The sequence below is a fragment of the Chanos chanos genome, chromosome 1, assembly GCF_902362185.1.
Source record: "Chanos chanos chromosome 1, fChaCha1.1, whole genome shotgun sequence".
Classification (NCBI taxonomy): Eukaryota; Metazoa; Chordata; class Actinopteri; order Gonorynchiformes; family Chanidae; genus Chanos; species Chanos chanos.
In genome coordinates, this window is record NC_044495.1 from 24926788 (window position 1) to 24947247 (window position 20460).

At 41.7% G+C, this 20460-nt stretch overlaps 1 protein-coding gene across 1 annotated transcript in view; it reads right to left on the minus strand.

Annotated features, from left to right (window-relative positions):
- Positions 1-4892: 4892 nt before the first annotated feature.
- Positions 4893-20460, minus strand: part of phf21b (PHD finger protein 21B) — a 55211-nt gene continuing 39643 nt past the window's right edge. The window contains exons 3-14 of the mRNA XM_030789322.1: positions 19629-19886; positions 11479-11571; positions 9874-10215; positions 9092-9220; positions 8544-8595; positions 8263-8339; positions 8036-8090; positions 7490-7512; positions 6060-6218; positions 5850-5916; positions 5621-5724; positions 4893-5165 (exon numbers count right to left, since the gene is read on the minus strand). Coding sequence (XP_030645182.1) covers positions 4893-5165; positions 5621-5724; positions 5850-5916; positions 6060-6218; positions 7490-7512; positions 8036-8090; positions 8263-8339; positions 8544-8595; positions 9092-9220; positions 9874-10215; positions 11479-11571; positions 19629-19886 — 1632 coding nt within the window. The remainder of the gene's footprint in view (positions 5166-5620; positions 5725-5849; positions 5917-6059; positions 6219-7489; positions 7513-8035; positions 8091-8262; positions 8340-8543; positions 8596-9091; positions 9221-9873; positions 10216-11478; positions 11572-19628; positions 19887-20460) is intronic.

Here is a 20460-nt window from a genome sequence, read left to right on the forward strand (position 1 = left end):
AATTATTCAGTCTTATTTTTATATGAATTAGGTCAATGCCAAAACCCTCTTAAGCAGCCTTAAGATTGTTAACAGCGATAGAGCACACTGCTTTTTAAAATGCTTTTGTATATGTACATTACAGAGGTTAACCTTGATTTTTTTTTAAGCACCCAAAGCGAATTCTGCTTTGCTGGGATAAACACAGCACTGGAGATTGCCATGGTAACATAGGACTTGGAGAGGCTCAAGCAATAGCCTGAACAGTGAGGGTCGCTGAGACACTCAGTAACATGTGTACAATATCTTAACAGCAATGACTTATTATTTCATTTCCCTCATGTTGTTTCCAATGGTGAGTGGCACCTACTTTTGCAGATACAGGTAAAATCATTTGGACTGCTCTGCTTTTTATATATATATATATATGTGTGTGTGTGTGTGTGTGTGTGTGTGTGTGTGTGTAAGATCTCATCACCCCCTCTGCTCACACTTAGTCAATTCTGTGCTCTTTTCCGCCACTCTGTAAGAAATTAAAATAAACTTTACTGTTCCTCTCTGCAGTCACGCAAAGCACCAGTATAGTTTAGTTATGCATGTCTTGGTTTTGAATATTGTCTTTTGTTCCCTGATGTACTGGGTCATAATCTCATACGTCCTGTCCTAGATAACATAAAAAAAAAAATCTTTGATCTTGATCCGTCACAGGCAAGGCATCAGTCTCAGTGTCAACTCAGGCCTTCAGGAAACAATGGGAGGCAGGCTATTCTCTTCCCTATTTCATGACAGTTAGGACCTCACTGTCATGAAATAGGGAAGAGAATAGCCTTCAGTAAACCTCACTGTCATGAAATAGGGAAGAGAACAGCCTGCCTCCTATCTGCATTTCCTACTGTCTAACATGGTTTCTCAGGCAGCTATATAAGACATGTCCTCTGGCTAGACAATGCTGAAGGTTACCTGGAGTGGCAGGAGCACCGGGGTCAGTCTGCCAGCGCTGTCTCTGTTGGGACAGTGCAGTGACATCTAGATGACAGGCAATGCCTGCTGCTCCTGAAATTCTGGTTTGTGAAGGATGGGCTCCTCATTTTAGCTTTGAACGAGAAACAGAAACAGATTGGAGAAGTCTATGGAGCCAAAACAGGCATTCAACTAGCAAGCATGCTTTCATTTGAGTTTTTCCTCAAGAGGTGCATTAATTGCCATTTTTCCTACTTTTTTTTATGATGTAAACCATACAGTGTGTTGTTTTTCCCCACAGTGTTTCTTATGCATGTTCATATGCTTCACTTAATATGCTTCAATGAAGTACTGTTCATATTTATCAATATTATGTGGGATGTATTTGAAAGATCAAGTTAGACTTACAGAAACAAAAAAAACAAAACTTTTCTATGCTTTTAATAATACTAGAGGCAAATATATTAAAGTTCTAAATAAAACTTGTATGTTTTGTTGGTTTTTTTTGTTACTTGCTGTAAGTACTACTATATATGCATTAGTTCAGCAACACGTCATGCATTCTGATCATTAATGCAATCACAATGATCATGTACCACAATTACACTTTACCCATCACATATGCTGAAAATGAAAACTCTGGAGTTCTCCACAAACACATTTTCCCCTTGTGTTTTGTTTATTAACGATTCCATTTTCCATAAGAACTTGGTACAAAAAAGTGAGACTACTCTTTACCATTTACCAACTTCCATCAATCAACTTTTAATGCATCATAAAGAAGAAGAAAAAACTACATTGGCATATGTAAGACAAACACTTTCCTATACATACTATCCACTGGACAGTCCCCTTATGCAATGACAAAGAAAAACACTACTTTGACAGTCCAAAGACATATCCATCAAAAGTTCTGTGGCATGTTGTCTTCTCTTCTCCTCTCTCTTTGCTACCATTTCCTCATGGCAAAAGGACACATCACATATGGCAAGCTAAGTCTGAATGCATAATTGGCAAACAATAAAAAAGTGTTTTTGTCTCCTTTTTTCTTTCTCACATGTTCATCGATAAAAGAATATAAAAAAGATTTTTTTTTTCTCTCTCTTTTGTTCAATGTAGTGTTGAGTGTATTAAAATAGATCTGTATTAAGCACGGCACAGTTTCTCCCGGAGACGATTCTGGAATATGGGGGCACTGTGATGGAGGCAGGGGAAGTGCCTGTGTGAAAATGATGTGTGAAGGGCACTCTCTCCTTAGGATATGGAATTCTGATATGGCTGCCGTTTTTCCCTCCAGTTTTTTTCTCTCCTCTCATCCACTGGACCTGCTTCATAATCCTGCTCCCATGCTCAGTATCCCTCTGACAGATCCCTATGAGTTAGGTGTGCCCACACTACGCAGGTTCTTATCATGGCAATGCAAACCAGAGGACGATATGCATGGAATGACTTCCATTCTGGTTCTGCCTTTGCCTAACAGTCCATGTCTACTTTGCTATCATATTAGTGTTCGGAAAGGTATAATGTTTGTCAAGCCACAGACAACGTAAGGAAACTTACGGTCGATGTGTGCCACCTATATCTTTGTTCGTTTTTTTTTTCCCACTGTGGTTAAAGGTGAAAATCTTTTAAAAATCGTTTGCAGCCATGATAAAATACAGTATGTTAAAGCCCTTCTGGTAATAAAAGATATTTGTTTGCTTCATTTTATGTGGAGTTAAGAGCCACTACATTTCTCTCTACGAAATAGCAAATGGCAACCTTTATAATATCCTATAGTGTTGGACAGTGGATGCTCTCTTGATCATTAACAAGTAAACAAAAAAGCAAATTCATGGTAAGAGTTGACTGTGTGAAATATAACATCGCTGAATTCGTTTCAGCATGAGGTGATCTAACCCCTTTCATGTTGGTGAATGAACTCAAATAACTGAACTGCATGATGTGGATGCTCTGAAACCCATTCATTCTGCTGAGAATTTGTCAGAGGGAAACCTACAATAGATCTGCACTCTAATTAAGTAAAAGTCCGTTTTAAAGAACAGGCTTCTTTCCATTCTATCAGTGTCATAATTTAGAATGGATCATCAAAGACCCACAGCTAGGACTGCAGAAACAAACAAGCCCAGCTGTCAAGACTTGCTTAGAATTATTCTCCACATATGTTCAGAAAGCATGCGGGAGAACCATTCACTCTGCCTGCTTGAGTTCAACTTAAACTTGTGTAAAAAGGTGTAGTCTACAACTCCAAGATGTCACCCCAGTTCAACCTCTCAACTCAACTCTAAAAATATGTGTATTTTGTGTTAGGACTAGATTGTTTGACTAATAGAGATACAGTTGGGCATGATACAAGAGGCACATGAGCATTATCTAGGGATGAGGAGCATCTGCTGTGTTTCTGTTGAAACTTCCTCACCCTCCCTCCAAGTTCGATATGAAACTGACACCATAGAGGCCTTCTCTACCATCCACAAGCCTTGGGCACAGCAGGAAGACCATCTATAGGTACTGATACACAAGACTATTCTCCAACAACTTCAGCCACAATGACCTGTCATCTGTTTTTTTTTTCTTAGGAAAGAAAAGCATCACGAAAAACCCTGGATTTCTCTACTCTTTTGTTCTTGAGGCAGTGTTCATTTGTATCATCTAGCAGATTTAAAAACACACACCCACCCACCCACACCCCCCCCCCCCAAATGCAACATTGAAATAACGTGTGTCCTTGCAGTGACATGTTAAGTTGTACATAAATTCATGAGACATAAAAAAAAAAGCCAACAAAGGGGAGAAAAGCAAGAGGCAGAGTACATAGCAAAACAGAGAAGCAGAGAAATGTTCCCAGTACAAAAATGTAAAGTTTTTTTGGCATATTTTCTATACTGGTGAAATAAAGAAGGTTTTTGGGAGGATGATAAGGTCACACGCTCACAAAAACTGGAATGGCCCCTCCAAATGTACCCTTTGTAGTCAGTGCAACTAAAAAAATAAAAGAACGTCTCAGAGTGACCATGTGACTCATAGGACAATAAAGAAGAGAAAACAGGACCTGCGATAACAATACAACATATGTACAGTGATCCTCCATCTCCAATACTTCAGTATGCATTTGTCAACAGGCATCAGCATGAAAATACTAAATTCTCCACTAAAAATGCTAAATTCTGTAGTCATCTTAAATACTTTGTTCTTTTTTTTTTTATCTCAACTCTATTAATACTGAAAAAAAGTTATTCTCTGCTTTTTTTTGAAGGCTCGTATGCTTTTCATACATACACTGAAAACATTTCCCCCCATCCCTATTTCACCTGAATTATTATGGCAAACATTGTTCATAGGAGAATGAGAACAAATATCTACTTGGATATATCAATGTACAGTCCTCTCCATTTCATATGTCTGTTTTTTTTTTTTCTTTTTCTTTTTTTTCTTTCTTTTTGTTTTTTTTTTTTTTTTTACTACAACTACTCTAATGTCCTCTCTCACTATATGCAGAACAATTAATTGTTTCTCATAAAAAAAGCAAAACCAATACAAAGAATGTCTGTAGCCGCAGGGAATACTTCTTTTATGTATTCTTTACGGCACTGATATCTAGGTTTTTTTTAAGTCATAAATACATTAAGGCCAAGAACATTAATAAATAAAAAAAGAAAAACAATAAGTTAAAAAAATCTTAAGCACTGTAGGTGTTGGGTTTAAAAAATACTTGTAATGAATCGAGTGAAGGATATAGTTGTTGTTTTTTTTTTTTCAGGTTTTTTACAGATTTTTTTTTCTTAAGACATTGGAGCTCTTGCTGAAAAAAAAACACACAGGTTACATATCATTCTGGTCCTTGTGTCACATGTATGTCTCATTAACTTCTTTGAGCTCAATGGGGGGGAAAAAAAATTTGTTCTCCACTTCGTGTGTGTGCGAGTGCTGGGCCTTGCGGTGACCTGGCAGGGTCAGTTGTTGCCCTGCGGCTGGGGCAGACTCTTGTGCAGTAGTGCAGAGGGGCCTGCGGAGGGCGCCGTGATGGCAGGGGGGCTGCTGGTGCTGCAGGAGGGCTTGATCCAGGGCAGAGACAAGAGTGAAGCTCCTGTGGTGGTGGTGGCCGTCATGGTGACCTGGATCATCTGGTCGCGCTGGATCAGGCGGATCAAGGCTCTGAGACGTTCCAGAGAGGCCTGGGTCTCTCTTTGCTGACAGAGCAGCTTCTCCTTCAGATCCATGCATTTCTGACACACACACAAACAAATGCAACAAAACATTTTTTTTTTTATTTTTATATGCTATCAGCTTCTCTGACTTGAACAGCCTAAGCTGTGTCTCATCTCAGCCCTCAACATTATACTGTTTGTGTGACAGGAACAGCCCTGGTACAGGGGCATGTGTGAACAATGCAGACCAGAAACAGCAAGAATTCATTTCAGTTTTTTAATATTCTGTTTTTCTGAATTATTCATCGACTCCTCAGATTCGACAGAAACGCAGTTTCTCTAATCAGCTGCATCAGTCAGGCATTCAAGATGGTTCTGAGACTCTACGTAAATTTAGCATTTGCCCTGTAACTTTGTCACGCGCTCACAAATGGGATGAATACTACTGAGGTATTTGCAGTAAGGCAGCGTGAAAGGATTAAAATGAGAGCACATTGTCAGCATTGACTTCAGTGTGGTGGTAAAGTGACTACCGTGAGGGATTTGCTTAGCCTCAGGTCCTGCTCCTTTAAATGGGCACACTCTTTCTTCAGCTCACTGTTCCTCCTCAACAGCTTCCTCTTCTCCTCCTCTCTCACTACCAAAAACAAGAACACACGCATCATTCCGTCTGTAACCAAGCTCAGGTCATATCATTTAGAATGTGCTAGAGTCACACGTGCAGGCAATAACACCAGGTCTGCTTTATTTTAGGTGGCTTACCTGTTTTGTGTGTGACATATGACTGAACAAAGTTGTGAGGCCAAGACATGTTTTCTTTGTTCAAGACCTAAAAGAGTGAAGAGAAAATAATAGCTTGATGTCCACAAAATTACAAATTCATGCCCTCGAACGTAACCTGTACCACAGATAATCTTGATGGTGGATAAATATAATCCCAAATTTCCAAGCCCATTCTGGATGGAATCTCACCTTCTTCTGGCACTTGGGGCACATCCACATGCCCTTGGATGGTGACTTTAGTGGAGGGTTCAGGCAGTCGATATGATAGGCGCGGGTACACGTGTGGCATGGCTGGAGTTCTCCTTCCTCTTTACACACGGCACAGTGTTCATCATGCTCCAGCTCCTCCTATCGAACACACACACACACAAACACACACTGATGTGTTAGTTGACTGTCACACACACAGTGACGTGTTAGTTCATTATGTAATACCTGATGCTAAACATTCAAATCTCTAGGATAATGGTGTCAGAAAAGCGATCTGTTTGAATTAATCCTGTTACAGTATGCATGTCGAAAAGAGCAGGAAGACAAAATCTTATTCTCAAAGGGCTGGTGTAATGCTACATCTTTAGTTCAATTTTTAGTTATTACCAACCAATACAACACTTTATTTTGGTTTTAGTCAATGGGTTGGTTAACATTTTATTGGTCAACATTCACGCATTAACAATCAGCAATTAAAACAAGATCAATATTTCCTAATTTGATACTCTTTATTAAATTCATTTACAGTTATTAGCAGGCATGCACTGTGATATCATCTTATGAAAACAAAAAGGGCAACACATTCCACTAAAATATAGTGGGTTACTAACTATTTCAACTGCTGCTTAAAATCAGGTTTAATGATATGGTTCTTATCTGTCAATAAACAAATCTACCAGCTGGGTTGGATGATGACAGACAAAGGAATTAAGGGAACTCATACAGAGGCACAAGAATCTTCCCGTGTCCTATCTCTGTCCTTTCAAAGACTGTAGAGGCACATGGCTGAGTTAAATTGCATAAAATGCAAACATCTATTCAAAGTGTAGAAAACCATCACTAGAGAACACAGTGATCAAGCAACTGATAGAGCTGTCATTTTACAGTGGCTGTCAGAAAGCTGTTAAGAACAGGGTTTAATGAAGAGAGTAAGTGAAGATGGTCATGATAACGAGACTGTAATGTTCACATTCGACACGTCCTGCTGCAGAACCACAGCTTTGAAGATTAAGGCAATGAAATAAGTGTACTGTTTGTCAGGTTATTTGCAAGTTAAGAAATCGTACCTGTCTTATTTAAAGGTGATGTCATTAGACTGTGTATTCATGTTAACTACATTATTAGCCTCACTGACCCTTGACATCTTGGATTTATTCATAAAATCTAAACAGAATCCCATAAAAAGCCCATGTTTTCTGGGACACTAAAAACTGAAGGGGAAAAAAAAAAAGAATAAGAAAAAATACGCCGCACTGCTTGGAGCATATTTTCTTAAAACATAAAGTGACCCATTTATTTTCTCCCCCATGGAGGCCACGGGGAAAATGCAGTAGTGGGTACACAAACACACACACACACACACACACATACACGCGCATGCACGCACAAACTTACAAACTACTACATACCTTCCAGCATAGATCCTCAGTGTCTAGCGTGCGAACAGGAGGCAGAGAAAAAGTTAGTAGCTGGCACTGTGACACTGGGTTATTCAGCAGGGATTAGAAGAGGTTAAAGCCATGCAACAAGATGACGCAAATCTCATCGGCAACTGTTTTCCCACCACAGTCGTGATCACAAACGGGCTATGAACTGTCCCGACTCATCTACAGACTACAGAACTGTTGATATATGGCTTTCCCCTTAGGTTCATTAACGTTGTATTGATTCTAGCATGCTTGAAGGATATGTGATCACAACCACAGAGTGAGTGTGTGTGTGTGTGTGTGTGTGTGTGTGTGTGTGTGTGTGTGTGTGTGCGCGTGAGAGTGTGAAGTTTATTGGTTTCTGAATATGAAAAAATGTGGTAGACTGAAACAAGACACTCAGCTGTGAGGTTTTGCTGGTGCTGCATCTATATGTGTGTATCTGTGGACCTGTGTGGTTTTCCATGCACAGTTTTGACACCTTTACACCAGCTGTGTTGTGCTGATGGGAACCATAATTCGGTTTACCTCTTGCCGATAGGAAAAGCGGGTTGTTCAGATAATTTGATGCGAGTCGTTTGCGCTGGGGAGAAAAAGCACAGACAGACAATGTTCACTTTTACTCTCACTCGCTGAAACTACACATGCACATCATTTTAACGCTTACAAACACACATTTCTGCTAATGGTCATATTGGCGATGCTTAAATTTGTATCACACGTGCTCTAGCTGGACTAAATGCGACTTGAGTTACCTCGGGTTCGAACAGTCCACTGTAGGCTGGGTTAGCTGTGCTTCTTCGCTTCCTCTCCTGTCTCTTGGTCTGGATTTCTGCCAAACCAGAGGAACATCAGACCCGTTACGACAAAGATAAACCACAGCAATACCTTCCTTAAATGTGTGACAGACATATGTACTCCATAGCTCTTCTCTGATTTACTGTTAGGTATTGTGGCACATAAAGTTTTACTCAAAGGGAGTCAAAAAATCCTCAGCACATTTCAATATGCTTTTGAGGTAATAAACACAACTCACCCTCCAAGTGTTCTGTTGTGACCAGACCAAGGGCGACCATAAAGGCAATTTTCTGGAAAGGGGAGAAGAGTGAAAATGAAGGCAGGGACTCAGTGGGTGTGGAGATAGGGAATGATATGATGCTTGAAAATGGTTTAGGGAGAAGCTCTGCTTTATAGAGGGGTCATTTCCATCCCTGCACTGTTTGGGTACATGAACTCATAGAAGTGGGCCTTTTAAGCCCCCTGGACTAATATTAGTCATAAAAGTAGTTTTAGGGTAAGGTTGTCATGGCTATTTATCCCTTCAAATATGTTTTTCTTTTATTTGTCTCTTCTTTCTTCCCCCACAATACAACTTATAAGTGATTGTGACTCTCAAGAGACACAAGTGAATTTTTTGTCTTGATCCGTGTGTCCATTCGCTATGAGTCTGAATAACTTACAGAACCATGAGTCAGACAGTTCTTCATGTTATCTCAGCCACAGGTAGCACAGACTGCCTGTCTGTTTTCCTGGGTGTAAATCGGCCCTTGCACTGACTGTACGAGCACAGATTTTGGGGCTTACCTCTGGGTCTTCCTCCCTCTTCTTGGCTGGAGAGGAAGGGGCAGTGGTGGAGTCCTTTAAAGGGGTCTCAAACTGGTGGCCAGGGGAGCCCTGGGAACTGCTGGGGACCTGGGGCTGGATAATGATCACCTGGAAACATACATTCAAACAACCAAAAAAAAAAAAAGTTTCAATCAACCAGACCATTCATTCATCAAAAAGTCAAACTCCATCAAGCCATTTTGTCAGGCTGATTAACTTAAGTTTAAACTCGCTCAGTTTCTCCCCAAAGCCAAAATGTCACACACAGACTGTTCACTGGCTTTGCGCTGAGATATAAGCTTGGTTTCCCTCGGCTCATGATTTACTTTCTGTGGGACTCTTCAGAGCAGACCCAGAGTATGAACAAGGCGTGACCCGTGTGGACCACCTCTCTCCCTTAATGACAGTCTAATGAGCCACACAAATCTTCCCCCAGACTGCGTCAGCCACGTCCCCTCTCTCATTTCACGCTCTGATTAATTACTCCCATTTAACTCATAAGCTGAGGTCAGCCGGAGCTGAGAGCCAGAGCGAGATTTTGAGGAACTCTCAACACAAGGGCTTGGCAAGGTTAACTCATCCCCTCACAGGGACGAGGTTTATACCCCCTCCCCACACAACGCCTACCATGACAACGCTCAGCATTCATACAAAAGTCAGGTCGAAACACCATGACTTATGGTCGGTGTCGCCCATAAACTTTGGCGGCATGGCCACGCTTGGTGAATTCATTCCTCAGAGGATGGGGAGCGGGCGCTGACCTTGCTGTCAGGACTGAAGAGCAGCGGCTGGACTTTGACGGCGTCGCTCATGGCCGCTACCCCGTTGCCGGCGGGCGAGGCGGCGGAGATGATGGCGTATGCCACTCCAGGACTGGCGGTCGCGGTGGAGATGCCGGAGGGCTGTGGCGGCGGGGGACTCTCTCCCTGTCCGTTGGGCAGCCGCTCTGGGCTGAAGGTACTGTTGGCGGTGGGCAGCGCAGGGCCTTGGCTCTTGGGGCTGACCACGGCCGTGCCTCTGGGCAAACTCAGGGCCTGACTGGACTGCTGCTCCTGACACGGGCTGTGGGGAAGGCTGTCCGGAATCAGGGTCTTTGGCCTGACCTGTGGATGCACACGAAAGGCTGTTATTATCTGTTAGCATCTAACAACACATTCCTGGAATTGTGATTAAGCAGTATAGTGAAAATATTCATTACTGTAATTTTGTTTTGGATTAATGTATGCATAACTCAGATGCGTCTCTCTCTCTTTCTCTCTCTCTCTCTCTCTCTCTCTCACAGACATATACACACACACACACACACACATTGTAGAGTTGAAGTCCAGATATCCACACTGTTATACACACCCATCAAGCAAATGTCCAAGTATGGCTGTACAGATAAAAATCCTCTGAGCTGAAGATCAAACTTGCCTAGCAACAGTCTTATTCTCAAGGCCAAGTACAGAGTTAGTACATTTTTCAAACACAAAGCATCTTATTAACCAGTTGTTTTTTTTGTTTTGTTTTGGTTTTTTTGTAAATGTCTGTTAATGATATGAGAAAGCTGTGCTCGTTGTCATAGCATCTGCATGTCACATCTCCTTTGGCCTTGGATTGTGACTGTAGTAAGGGAGTGTGCTGCCACCAAGTGGCCATTTATGCACTAGCACAAATGAAAGCCCAGGTGTTGATAACCTTATCCAGAACAAACACATGTCTAATCATCCCAAAGGAGCTCTAAAAAAACAAATGAGCTCAAACAGCAAAGGGATTAACTCTGTTCAAAGCCATGATGGGATATGATACACTGTGCAAACCACAGTCTCATCCATTTATTAGCAGCATGATTTACTAACCTCCACAATTTGGACCTTGTCAATGACTCCAACTTTTACTTTAGTTCTGTGGTTGCACTCCTCGCAGTTGCTAGACCTAGTGACATTTAGTTTCCCTACATGAATATAAAGTACATGTGCTATCTTACTATGTTCTCAGCCTGTAACTGAACTGGTGATGCTTGGGTCTATTATGTCTACTGTTACTAGTCTACGTCTGTGTCAACTATCCCTCTGAAGTGGTCTGCAACTGTGTACAGGTTTGTTCTGACTTTTCCGCTGTCCTTCTCCCGTGAAGAATGTATGGTTAACCAATTTTAATAGGACAATTAGTTTTCGAAAAGTTTTCAAATATGTTTTTTTCACATTCTCAGTTACACTGCATGTTTGTGATCATCCACTTTTAAAAAGCACTGGGTTGCTTCAGTGTGTTTCATTGTCTCCCATCTGGTGTTGACTGTCTGAGGTCAGAGAAACAGAGCTGCCTCAGCATGACAGTGATGAGTGTGATGATGAGTGAGTGTGTGTGTGTATGCGGTTCAGTACCTGAGGTAGCACAGTGGGGGACTGCCCTGCCAGCCGATTGAGGGAGCTGACCTGAGGTACCTTTATGGGCAGTGCTGTAAGAGTTCCCAACATCTATAAGAGAGAAAAAGCAATAGGCAGGGGAGAGAAGTACAGATGAACATATGCATCATGTACATGGTCCTAACACAGTCGATCATACTTGATCATTATGGTGGATTACATTTGAATCTTTTCTGTTCAATAATAAGAAGTTATTACTGTTGTTGTTGTTGTTGTTGTTGTTTTTGTTGTTAATGTTGTTGTTGTTGTTGTTGTTGCTGATTCCGTCAAGCAGCCATGAGTAACTTTTACACCATCTCTGGATGAGGAACATGCTACTAGTTTGGAAGAAGACTGCATTAAAGATTCTGATTTTTTTTTTTTAAAAAAAAAGCATGGCAAACACATTTAGTATTTTTCAGTATACTGGGCGTGCGGGCGTTCACCAAGGTTCCAAGCGCTTTTGTTAAACAACATCCTGCCACATTACCGCTGCTGCAGCTGTGTGCTACACATTCTGAGGCCATAATGATTCTGACAAATGTAACTAATGTCGTTACACATTATGCTCCCATAACATTTTTGAAACATTTCAAAAATGCTGACATGGCTCCTCCTACCAGCAGGGCTCCCTCATACACTGAATAATGATCTGTGGTGAGTGAACAAAGCCGGGGAAAGGCTATGCCAACAAATGCCCATTTTAAACTAATAATTACATTTCCATGAATATTCTAGACATTGGTATTGTGAGAATCGCATGACCTTTTATATTCGTTTCATTTGTCATCTTGCATAATATCAGAGACTGTGGCTAAAAATACCCCTCCTCTCCTTTCTCCCTCTCTTAAGCCAGCCTACTCGAGCAGAGGAGAAGGGCTCACTTCATGTGTCTTTACATGAGACAGCTTTTAAAAGACACTGTCCCTTTGGCTCCAGCCTGATGAATTCTCCACTTTCTTCCTATGTGACAGAGCGCTGCATAAGCAAAGTGAAGCGTTTTATGAAATATGCAGATTGTTCTCTGAAGTCTTTAATTTCAAATAATGACAAAAGCTTTGAAGGATTACTCCGTCACTGCTCGGCACTCTGTAAGGTGTACCTTGTATGCCCTTTGTATTTTGGCTTACGTGAATGTACTCAAAAACACAGGGACAACACGTTTTCAAGTGAAACTGTCACACGTTACCACTTCTTTGTGTTTTAATTCCCACATTGCCAATTAAAAAAAAAATACTCACATTAAGTAGGTTCTAATTATTATAGTAGTGGAGACACACAACACACTAATACTCTGAGCTGTGTAACCTGACACTGTGGGCAGAGTCTTAAGATTTAACTGCTGAGCCAGTGGATTCACAGACAAACAGTTTTGTTTCAACATCATATTGATGAATTCTCTACTTCTGAGTAGAAATGTGCAACTGTCCCTAGTAGATACACTGATGCACTGATCTACAGTTCAATCTGAGCTGGGAGCTCAGCCAGTGCTGTTGTATGAATGGCTTTTTGATAGAAGAGATACAGGAGGCAACATTGAGTGGAGAATTATGTTTGACCTGTAAATCTGCTTTTCAAGGTCAGCCTATCATGTGAGTAATAATACAAGTCCTCTATAGCCCTCCATCTTCACTCTCACTCACTCTAAAGATTTACTGTCAACTCCTATACAATGACATGCTATCATAGCTTATATTGACGGCCATAAGTTACCAAACACAGATGGAGGTTGGCCTTTTGATCGTAAGTTAGAGTATTTGATGAAAGACAATGACCTAATAAGTCAAGAAAACTGTGCATTGTAAAAATGTGTAATAGCCCTCCACTGTTCAAACTAGCCCTTTCTCTGATGTGTTTTAATTTAGGATGCTATATAATCTCTCTGGCTAGGTCACTCCTTTCTCTGCATTTTTCTTTTTTTCTTTCTGTATCCTTAGTGTTTACTCTTGCAGCTTTACTTTCTCCGTGCTCTGATTATCTCAAAGGGGAAGAGTCAGAAAGGACAAAAAAAAAAAAAAAAAGTTTGAGCCGCTCTTATTTTTTGAAATGGAGTCTGTCCAGTGGTTTTTCTGACATATAATCCCCTCTCTCTATTGAGCTACAGCAAGATGAGTGAAGGGGAACAAGGCGGGAGGGGGTGAGAGACGGGGGACTGGGTTAAGGCTTGTTCCCATGGCAACGGGCAAGATGAAAATTCTCGCACTGTGAGGGCATTCATTTTCGTAATTGCTGCCCCTTTCCCCCAACGTAGGCCTCCTCTTTAGTGTGAGTGCCTTAACCTTGGAGTTGCTTTTTCTTTCTCTGCCCCCCCCCCCCCCCATGAATAAAAAGCTTCAGAGCCTGTGTAAGGCTTGTGTGTCGAGCAGCTTGTTTTGCAGTACAGCAACCTCAACAATCATCCCCCCCCTCCCCAACACTGCTACCTTCAAATGAAACGCAGGCACTTGTACAATAGTGAGGCAGAATGTCATTTTAAGATTTGTCTTTCAGCAGGGAAAAACTAGCAGAGCATGTGGTATTTACTTGTACCTCCCCTACCTGAGAGTCCCTGAGGGTCTACATGCTAGGCCCGTTTTCAGATAAACAAGTGTGTGTGTGTGTGTGTGTGTGCAAAAGAGAAAGAAAGAAAGAAAGAAAGGGAGCACTTCTTTCATCTATCTCCTGCCTTTTTCTTTCAGGCTACTAAAGTAAGAACAAGAGGCATTTAGCCTTAGTTTTTTTACTTACTTTTTTTTTTTTTTTTGCTTGCCGCATTGAAAAGCCTTTTAAGAGAGTAGGCATTATGTTGTCTGGCTGTGACATCTCAGACTGGCCTTGAGTTCTGTCCTGCTTTGCCTCGCCTGAACACAGCACTGAAACATCACTAGCTCTCCGCCCTCACTCTGAGGCTGTTGTATAGATGATAAATAAAGAAAACAAACAAAAGAAACTCCCTACAAGATGTTATATTTTGGATAGCAGGACGCATATCATCTGTTTTCTACGGCCTCCGAGTTGGTTGTTCACCTTGCAACAGCGCATTTACAGAAGCTCTTCCACTCCTCAGCTGAAACCAGGTATTCTAAAGTACAAGTCTCCTACTGTATTACTGGCACTGAGATTGTGATGGTGGGAGTGATGAATGGAGAGATTATATAACGCGAGGCCAGCAGAGAGTTTTCGGTGCTGCTGTTGGGTTTGTTAGCGTCTTGTGTGTCATCTCTGTTATTGACAGACGCCGCACTGGCGGTGAGGAGACACAGTCTGTGAGGCTCTAACACACATTTCATCTGAGAGGAGCTTTTTTTTCTTCTCGATGACGCATTCATCTCACCAACATCTCACTGGGGATGAGGGGCCTCGGGAACACGTTGAGATTTTACGCAAGGTTTCAGTTCCCGTCTCTTCTTCGTGTCTGAGCTTTCGTCTACCTGAGCCACAGTTCACAGCTCACAGCTGACAGTTGATCAAGTAATCACCCTCAGATACCATCCTTGAACATGTGGATTGGGTGTGATGAAGGAGGAGCTGCAACTGTTTCTGTTTTATGTGACTATCTGTTTGCCTTTGTACTTCACTCAAACTCCAAAACTCAGATCCACTTAAAAGCCGGACTGAGAGAGAAGGTTTATGACAAAGAGTTTCTTTGATTGTGATGTCTATATGAACACACATTCATCTCTTATCGACTGTGAATGGTCCACTATCACTAGCACTTTTTATTATATGTACCGTATACCTTTATGGTTCTTGGAATTCCCTTGTAGCATCTCATGAAGTCAGTCTGGGCCATTGTGTTGCCTTGCCTAATGTTTTATGTTGAAACCAGCTCAGGTGGAGAGATGAGAGAGCATCCATGCTTCTCAGTTGGACAAGGCACATCCCATCCCACCCCCCACCCCTTTTTTTCCCATTTTTGCAGCAGTTTCAGTACTTTGTGTTTTAGCTCTCTCAACTCCACATAAGGCTTAATGTCACATTTTGCAATGTTTGCACTGATTTTAATCTTGTTCTGGGTTTTTTTTTTTTTTTTTTTTTAATGGCATCCTCACCAGCAATCCTATGCTAATTAACATGGTAGCTGAGTTTGTCACAACAAACAGCATGGCCTGGTCTGAGTTAATGTTCCCACCACTGTCTGTGCACAGTGAAAAAGCTAGAAAGAGTATCAGGGCCACTAATGCATCTCAGAAACAGTGTTAATGGTCCCTGCAAAAGCCAAGGCAATTGCAATCAGTCACTTAGCTGTGAGAGTTCAGCTGCATTGCATTCAGAGTTACACAGTGACAACTAGAGCACCATCACATTCAAGAACTGTATGGTGAGCTCTGTCAAGCATGTCAGCTCCTTTGCAAACACACAGGCTCTTTACTCTCATTTAAAGAGACAGAGTGAGAAAAACATTGTCAAGATTCTGACAAATGCAGAAGTATTTGTGGATATATCCTACTAAGCACCGACTTATTTTATTTTATTTTTTTTAATCAATATCAATAATCACTTTGCCCTCATCACAGCTATTTTTTTATTCCCACTGCAATAAATGCAACACTCAGTTCACTAAATTCGAAGTTAAACATCAGAAAGGCATTGAAACCATGACAAAATAGTATATCTCTTCTCCACACAAAATATGCCTGATGTGCTCAAATACTGCTCTGTTAATGGTGTCTTGGTGAATCAAAAGAAATCTCTTTCCTCTCTCAACAAAACCATGTCCCCCAGTACCACCAACAGCCACATGGAGGCATCACAAATGACCAAAACAGTCCTTCTCTCTCAGGCCTACACACTTACTCACTCTCCATCTTCATCAGCCAACAGCATTCAGAAGGGAGCATATGACTTTATAAGATGGAGCGAATGAGGTATCACTGGAGTGAAATATGAATACTTCACTCCTGTGATGCCTCATATTATGATAAAACTGCATGACTGACAGTAGTTTGAGTTGAAAGTGCTATTTGTGGTTTGTTTGTTGCACTAAGCTTGGCTCAAAATGTACATTCTCTTCAATATATGGCCGCTCACCGGTTTGTGCTTACAGTCATATTATGAATACTTTTAAATACAGGCTCATTTACAGATATTCAGAGATGTACATGTCTGAAAAAGATCAGTTACTGAGTATCACTAAAACATACATTCACTCAAAGAAGTTATTCTGGTCGTAAAAACTGAACCAATCAGATTCTGGTACAAATCATTGACATGAACATCACATCTACTGTACACCTACTACACAACAGTACAGTAATAACAGGTTCCTTTCTTAACGTATCAGCATGACCTTGTACTAAACAGAGCATGAAAGACCCGGACACAGGCTATAAAAATCAAAAACCGATAAGAACATGAGATCCCAGCCTTCCTCTCCCCATTCTTCCTCAGTGCACATGTGGGTGGTGTTCAATTCAATTAGCGTTTGTTCTTACTGTGTAGCACGTGCGGGAGCCCTTTAGCAGAGACTCTTGGATCGGGGCATGCACACATCATGGCTTTAGTTGCGTAGCGCCCCTGCTCTCTCCTGGCATGGAGCAGCCACGGGCATGAAGCCCATGTCGTTTATTTACTGTGTGGCGAGTAGTTTGAAGCTTTTCCCAGAGGGCCGTAGCCCTAGCATCCGCTGACGTGCACTCACGGCCCTGTGCATATGGGCATGTGCGTTCCATCGCCTCCAGCTTTTTCTATAGCGATTCCAACATGGCTCCTTCTATAAAGCTGCTGAATATGTGCATACAGACATCCATAAGTGTATGAGTAGCCTGAGTACGTGTATTCTCTCGGTTTGAGTGTTAGGGACAAAGCAATATATTCATGTCTCCATTTACCCCTGTGCCTTAATTAAACATAGTCAGAACAGTTGTAAAAATGTGATGGGAAGAGCTGATAGGACATAATAGCAAGATGTACAGTACCTCATGGCTCTGCTTTGACAGCACTGACAGATGAAAGAAAGACACGGCCTTGGCTGTTATTTAAGGCGGATAAACACATTTTTGAATAGCTGGCAGGAAAGAGCTACAAAGAACCACAGTGATGATTACTGTTAGAGAAAGAGAACTCTCACTGAAGGATATCCTAACTACATTCTAGCTGCATTTTTCATGACCTTTGCAAGTTGGATCTGAACAGTAGGACTGTTCCTCCTAGTTTTCTCAACACATCTGATTTGTCCAGCAGATTCCTGTCCTCTGAGCACTGCTTTACAGTCAGTAGAGGTACTCAAACAGTATCTTTTCTTAATTGTTTCTTTATGAGTAAAATCGCTTTTGTCCATTTGAACAGTCTTGTACTGTTGAGTGATAAAACTAATTCTTGTTTTTCAAAACAATGGAGTAGAATGGAGCATAGTAAATACTAAGCTTAACTTGCCTAATGTTTATTCACCCGTTTAATTATTTTATTCCCCTGGTTTATACCTATCTGTATAAATTGCATGCTTGGAGGAACATTCGATATCATAACTAATGATCTCTACAGCTTTTAGTCTGTATAAATCGCGCTAGCTAACTAATTTACCATTAAGGTGAAGTTACAGCACTGCTTTGTTAGCTTTATCTTTTAAAGCAATATCATCTTTCTAACGCAGCTTTGCCATTACTTTTACAGTGACCCATGTCAATTTTCAGTTACCACAGACCTACTCATGAGTGTCCCAAACAAGTTCCCAAAACTGACAGAGCACTAAAGCAGTGCTCCTAATGTGCACCAATGCACAGGCACAATCCAATTACGCTCCATTATCAATCTTCACATTAGTGGCCAGGTGGCAGAAAGGACCTGTCCCAAACATATCCCCTCACCCCCCACCCCAACAAAATAGCCTCCGATTGGTAGTGCCTGCAAGGCAGATTGCTGTTGTTTTTAAGAAAAAAAAAATGAGTCCTGTGGCCTGGTCTTTTTTTCTGAGCACAGGCAGCTGGGGACAGCTGAAAGGCACAGATATGTTCCCCTCTACTAAACAGTACCACCATAAAGAGCAGTAAAACAATCCCACTGCCTGACCCCCGCCACCCTCTTACCCTTAAACCCCTCACTCAGCCTGACAGGACAGAGGGGGGAGGGATGGAGCGACACAGAGAGGGGAAAAAAAAGGGGGGGGGGGTCACTGATGCTAGTGGGGAGAGACAGCCATTGCCTTCAGTATGTGTCCCACACTGATGACACAAGGCTTTATCAGCAGCATGTTCACTGTCTTCTCTTTGTTTAGTGTGTTTCTAAAAGCCTGAGCCCCGTCTGCAACATTCTAATATGTGTCACTTATTTAGTAAAAAAGGACAGCCCAAACAAAATGGCGGTCAGGGCTAGTGTTCCTGTTTTTTCGGAAAAATGAAGACAGTGAGGAGGGTATAAAAGTGAACTTCTCATCAGTCCCTATTCTCTTGATGATGGCCTGAAATTACTGTAATAGTATGGTGCCTGTAGGCTGCAGATGCCAGCGACCCCGCCCCATGCTGATGTCATTTACGGTTGTGGGATACTGAGAACGCACTGTGTGCTGCGGAGATTGGACAAAATGAAAACATAATAAAAGGGGTTGTAATTTTGATGGGATGGGGCCTAAATCACACGTGGTCACATGACTGAATGAAAAAGGTGTGGTTTGATTGGACGAGGGTGGATGTGATGTGACAGATGTGAAGAACCAAACTGACTGCCAAGTGTTTATGTCTTCAGAGTTACACCAACTCAAGTCAAATAAATGCAACGTGTTGCGAATGTTTTCGAAAAGAAAGCTAATTAAATTATATCCACTGTACTGCAAAACCTTTTCATTTCAACATCAGTACGGCAGGACATCCATTAACAGTATTTTTGTAATTGTGTCCCAAATAGTCCCTGTGTTTGTCTGTTTTGGTGGAAAAACTACCACACAGAGGAGCAGTGGAATAATCACCTAATGGCATTACAATTAGTTAAAAGTTGCGACATAATAACTGATTTGTTAGTCTGCTGTTTGTTTGTTTAAGACTTAAGTGCATTATAGATTAGGATCTGTAAACAAGAGAATTAATGGTTGTAGTTTTTGTTTATTCTGATGCGTGTTCTATTAGATTTATTTTGTTGTATACCTTCAACACAATAAACTGGACGCTACTATTTGTTGCTGCTGTTTAGGGGTTATTAGAACTCAGGGTTACAGTTACCTGTGAGTGGGCCAGCTCCCCTGTCCTCCGGCTGAGGGAGTGGATGCTGCTCCCTGCCACTCTGTTCGCAGTTTGGAGGTTGATGGGGGACGTCTGCAGCGACTCGGTGCTCGCTGCCTTTTGTCCATTAATGTGTGCGGTCACCATGGAAACGGGAGCCTTTGCCGGCACCACTGAGATGGCTATGCTCTGGCTTGGCTGCTTGATGAGGGAGAGGGGCTTGGCTGTCCCCACAGGACAACTTCTCACAGCCAGCTTCTGTCACAGAGAGAGGGGGGGGGCAGAAAGAGAGAGAGGGAGAAATGGAGAGCGAGAGAGAGAGAGAGAGAGAGAGAGAGAGAGAGAGAGAGAGAGAGAGAGAGAGAGAGAGGGAGAAAGCGAGAGAGAGCAAGACAAGTGATGTTATTAGCACCATATCAGCAGATTACTTCAAGGACACCAACAAGCAGGCTGCTGTTTGAGTGTTAATCCTTGTTTTTATTCTTAATCTTTGTTTATGTGCTTCTGAAGGCTTACATGTGCTACTGCCTTTGGGGTGGGAGACTTTTGTGTCACTTCACTTTTGTTATATGGTGTGTGATCTCACAGGTTATCACCAGTTATTAAAGCACGTCCCCACTTACATTATAATTACTGTGAAAGCAGTAGTATGAGGTTTATGTGTCATGTTTCGTAAACACAGTTAAGAAACAAGAGCTCTGTGTTCATTTTCAGGCTTTTTTCAAACATTGATTGGTGGGGGCTTTTTTTGGCTCTATACTGTTCATGAGCAAAAACTACAGATAGTCAACATCCCATTAACATATTCCTCTTTGTTAGGAAAAGACGTCTC